General features: G+C 40.1%; 2 protein-coding genes across 2 annotated transcripts; both read right to left on the reverse strand.

The window, feature by feature from the left end:
- Window positions 1-634: 634 nt before the first annotated feature.
- On the reverse strand, window positions 635-1,559 carry LOC141668481 (uncharacterized). Its single transcript, XM_074475407.1, has 2 exons — window positions 969-1,559; window positions 635-691 (listed from the first exon to the last, which is right to left on the reverse strand). The coding sequence occupies exons 1-2, from the start codon at window positions 1,557-1,559 to the stop codon at window positions 635-637; spliced, it is 648 nt and encodes a 215-aa protein (XP_074331508.1).
- A 1,580-nt stretch (window positions 1,560-3,139) lies between these two features.
- On the reverse strand, window positions 3,140-3,886 carry LOC141668559 (uncharacterized). Its single transcript, XM_074475521.1, has one exon. The coding sequence runs from the start codon at window positions 3,884-3,886 to the stop codon at window positions 3,140-3,142; it is 747 nt and encodes a 248-aa protein (XP_074331622.1).
- Window positions 3,887-4,997: the final 1,111 nt, after the last annotated feature.

The raw sequence follows: 4,997 nt of genomic DNA on the forward strand, positions 1-4,997 counted from the left end.
AGGACCTTTATGGAGGCTGATCAACCTCCTTTTGTAGGCTGGAGTCTGTAGTGTAGACTTTAGTCGACCAAATACATTTCATGAAGTTAGCTTTCTAATATCTTTTCCTTATTAAGCCAACGCCTACTTTGTAGCTTCTTTCACTAAGAATGCAAAATGAAGGAGTGATCACATGGCCTTAGAGGCATTGATAAAGAAACTTGAGAGAAAGTTTCAGGATTGGGATTCTAGAGCTCTCTTAGCATTTATCATTAGTCGGAAGACTTATTTAAGATGATGGACACCCATAATGATGAGGTGCACTCTGTTAATATGTCCATTGGCTCTATTCATAGCTATTACCCGGATATGGTAAATTTGTGGGGCTTTCCTAGCCTTTGGGTTGTTTCTGAGGTTGCCACTATTGGCCAATCATCTGATTTTGGACTATAGATTATCCTTCAGTGTTTAGGCCTTGCATGGCTTTGTTTGCCGTGTGTGGCTTTTATCTACGGTCCTTCATGGACTTGAACATCTTCGGCATGTAACCTAATTATTCATCATGACTTGATCTATGATCCTTCGGGATCTCATGCATTTGTAGTTTGATTTCATATTCATCTTTCATTTTCGGTACTTTGGTCATTCAGGACTTTTATTCATTAGATGCTCGTGCATTGGTAGACCTTATTCCTCCATTTACTACTATGTACTATGAACATGTCATTCATGTCCTAAACATAATAAACCTTAAAGTTCGAAACGTGCTAGGTATGAGGCACTTTGTCACCGCTCAGGGTTTCCAACTTGTAGGATCCTCGTTCTAATATTTTCTTGACCTTATACGGCATTTCCAAGTAATGGGTTATCTTTTCTTCCTCTTCAACTCCTGATACCACAATCTTTCTTAAGATCAAGTCTCCTTGGTAAAAGAACCTTTCTTTAACCCTTCTATTGTAATAGAGGGAGGCTCTTCGTTGATGGTCTACATTGCGGGCATTGGCCTCATCCCTGACCTCGTCAATTAGATTGAGGGCAAGCCTCATGCCTTCTTCGTTTGTCTCTGGATCGTAAGCTTCGATCCTAGGGGATCCATGAGTGATCTCAAGGGGCACTACAGCTTCGGCTCCGTAAGCCAGCATGAATGGGGTAGCTTCAGTTGTCACTTTGCATGTGGTGCGATATGCCCATAGTATAGGCAGCAACTCATCCACCCAAGTGTTCCTTGAGCGTTCCACCCTCTTCTTAAGTCCATCAAGGATGATTCTGTTAGCAACTTCCGCTTGCCCGTTTGCCTGAGGATGTGCAACCGAGGTGAAGCGAAGTTCTATGTTGTTATCGTCGCAGTACTCTCTGAACTCTGCATTATCAAATTGTTTCCCATTATCCGTGACAAGGATGCGTGGGATTTCATACCGGCATATCACATTTTCCCAGAAGAATTGGGAAATTTGCTTGGTGGTTATCTTGGCTAGTGCCTTAGCCTTAATCCACTTCGTAAAGTAGTCTATTGCTACTACAATGAACTTCCTCTGTCCCGATGCTACTGGAAATGATCCAAGTATGTCCATTCCCCACATTGCAAAAGGGATGGGTATGCTGATCGATGTAAGCCTCTCTGGGGGCTGTCGTACTATTTGTTAGTGTTTGTGCCCTAGAGACAACACTATTATGTTTATATTATGAAATATTTGGATTATTAATTCTGATTATATGGATTATTCTTTAGTAATTTATTATATCTTTATTTTTTGCGATAAGATGTTAGATTAATAAATGTCCTTGGAATATGATATGTAATTTTATATCTCTAAGTACGTGACTTAAAAATGAGATTATGAGAATAGTATTGATATTCCTAAAGATCCCTAGTCGAGTATTATTATTAAGGGACAATAATAATGCATTAAGACTAGTGTGAATGTTGACTGATGCTCACATCTTATTGATCATAGGTATAGTGATACTAAAGTCAAAACACAGGCACATGTATTATATACATGGTGCTGGAAGACCCAATGTGAGATTCTACATGTCTGTTGTGTTATAAGTAATTCTCACAGTGATAATGATGTATTGGTCCTTAGACTTGAAATCATTATATTTCTATATGAGAATTAATATACTTTGGTTGCATTAAAATTTACCTTTGACCGGGTGATGATAAAAGTGTATATTGGGTATATTATGAATCATATGAGAAATATGAATGATTTAGAAAGGATTTAGCCCTCCTATTTTAGGGGTGATATTATTGGCCTCTTGTTTGAGTTAGACTATGAAATGCATGGCCATGCTCAAATGTTGATTTGATGTTATAGTCTACTCATCGATCAAAGAAACCTGGATTAAATTATGAAGAGGATGACACATAACATGCCTCGAGTTTAATCTATAATATATGGTTAAAAGGATTATAGTACATTGTACATTATACACAAAAGGTTTAATCGATCACCGATTTAATTATTATTACTTGGGTAACAATGATGTATTACTAGATGCCGCTCATTGTTTATGATTTTAAATTAGATTTAAAATTGTTGCCAACGTAATAATAACCTAAAGGGTCGCACAAAGAATGATTGGAGGATTATTTAATTTAAATTCGGATTTAAATTAAATGTAAGTAATTCGAATTATTTGTTATTACTTAATTAATTAAATAAATAGGAAATTCAAATTTAATATTAAATCCAAAATTAAGTTATTGGATGATTAAGTGAGACTTAATAATACAATAATTAGAATTTCAAATATAATAATAACAATAACTCTAAAATTAAGTTTAGGGTTGGAGGCCCAATAGCTCTTGCCTATATAATATCTTTTTTTAATAGAATTAGGGTTACATGTTTTATTTGATAAAACATAAACCCTAGCAGCTTGAAGAGAGATATAGAGAGCAATAAGGCGGCCTCAAGAACGTGCTAGTACACACCCATCCTCCGGGCGATCATTCGCGTGGATACCTTCAAGGCGTATATCGTTCCAGCGACGGGCTACGTGGTGATCATTCAAGACCTCCATCTTTCCATTAACGTAAAGCTTCTTAAGGTAAACATACTGAACTACGAATTAAATATTATTTTTCGTATGGATCCTGCAGAGGGTTTCGATTTTTTAAGAATTAAATTTACATTTTCGTTGCGTTTATGTGCTAAAAACCCTTCACTATTGGAGCGTGCCTTGGGCACCTGTCACATTTGTTCACATAAGCCTTTGCATCGGCTAGCATAGTTGCCCAGTAGAACCCCAACCAAGTTATCTTATGAGCGAGGGCTCTGACCCCCAAGTGTTGTCCACAAATCCCTTCATGGGATTTTTTAAGTGCCTCCTCCACTTCAAGAGGTCTTAAGCATTTTAAGTACGGAATAACAAATGACCTTTTGTAAAGAAGGCCTTTAATCAGTGAGTATCTCAATGCTCTAACCGACAACTTACGTGCCTCCCGGGCATCGTTGGGGAGCCACCCAGTTTCTAAGTGGGTTTTGATCGGGTCTATCCAACAGCTTGCCACACCAACTGGTGCTATCAGATTTATGACATGAATAGTAGGGGTCTTCAAGACCTGAAAGTAAATACTTCTTGGATAGTTCTCTATTTCAGACGAGGCGAACTGAGATAAGGCATTCGCCGTAGTGTTCTCCTCTCTCGGAACATGTTTTGCGTACCCTTCATCGAACTGAGTCAGTATTCCCTTTATGACTCTCAGGTACTTGGCCATTGTATCATCCTTGGCCTCAAACTCCCCATTAACTTGAGCAACCACAAGTCTCGAGTCTCCACAGACCTTCAGATTTTTGGCCCTCACGGCTCTAGCCAAGCCTAAACCAGCTATCATTGCTTCATATTCTGCTTCATTATTTATAGTTGGAAAATCCAACTTCAGAGCATACTCAATCATAAACCCATCAGGGCTTTGCAATACTAGGCCTGCGCCACTAGATTTTATTTTGGACGCTCCGTCAAAATGGATAACCCAATATTCTTTCAGAGTTATTTCCTCATCCTTCTCCCGAGGTTACTATCTCTTGCCCCCCGACTTCTCGGTCATTAATAGTACATTCGACCACGAAGTTTGCTAAGGCCTGAGCCTTGATGTCCGTTCGAGGATTATACTTGATATCGAATTCTCCTAACTCAATTGCCCACTTGATGAGCCTTCCACTGGCCTTTGGGCTATGAAGAATGTTCCTCAATGGTTGATCCGTCAGGACTTCAATCTTGTGAGCCTGGAAGTATGGTCTCAACTTCCTCGAGGCTGTGATGAGAGCGAACGCGAACTTCTCCGTGGTGGAGTAATTCAATTATGCTTCATGGAGCACCTTGCTTACATAGTATATAGGCTTTTGGAGCTTCTGCTCTTCCTTCACGAGGACCGCACTCATGGCTTGTTCAGATACCGTGAGGTACAAATAGAGAGTGTCCTCCGAACTTGGTTTAGCCAACAACGGGGCTTCATTCATGTACTTCTTCAGCTGTTCAAAGGCCTCTTGGCTCTCAGCTGTCCATTCAAAGTCCTTCACCTTCTTAAGGGTTTTGAAGAAGGGCAGACATTTATCTCCAGATTTGGAGATGAACCTCCCTACAGCTGCAATTCTTCCTGTCAGCTTCTGAACGTCCTTGATGGAGCGTGGTGGCTCCATGTCTAGGATGGCTTTGATCTTGTCGGGGTTGGCCTCTATCCCCCTCTTAGAGACCATATGACGCAAAAATTTTCCAGACCCAATGCCAAAAGCACACTTGGGTTGGTCCGTCAGGACTTCGATCTTGTGAGCCTGGAAGTATGGTCTTAACTTCCTCGAGGTTGTGATGAGAGCAAGCGCAAACTTTTCCGTGGAGGAGTAATTCAACTCTGCTCCGTGGAGCACCTTGCTTACATAGTATACAGGTTTCTGGATCTTCTGCTCCTCCTTCACAAGGACTGCACTCACGGCTTATTCAGATACCGCGAGGTACAAATAAAGAATGTCCTCCGGACTTGGTTTAGCCAACAACGGGGCTTCAATCATGTA

This window comes from Apium graveolens, chromosome 1 (assembly GCF_009905375.1).
Source record: "Apium graveolens cultivar Ventura chromosome 1, ASM990537v1, whole genome shotgun sequence".
Lineage (NCBI taxonomy): Eukaryota > Viridiplantae > Streptophyta > Magnoliopsida > Apiales > Apiaceae > Apium > Apium graveolens.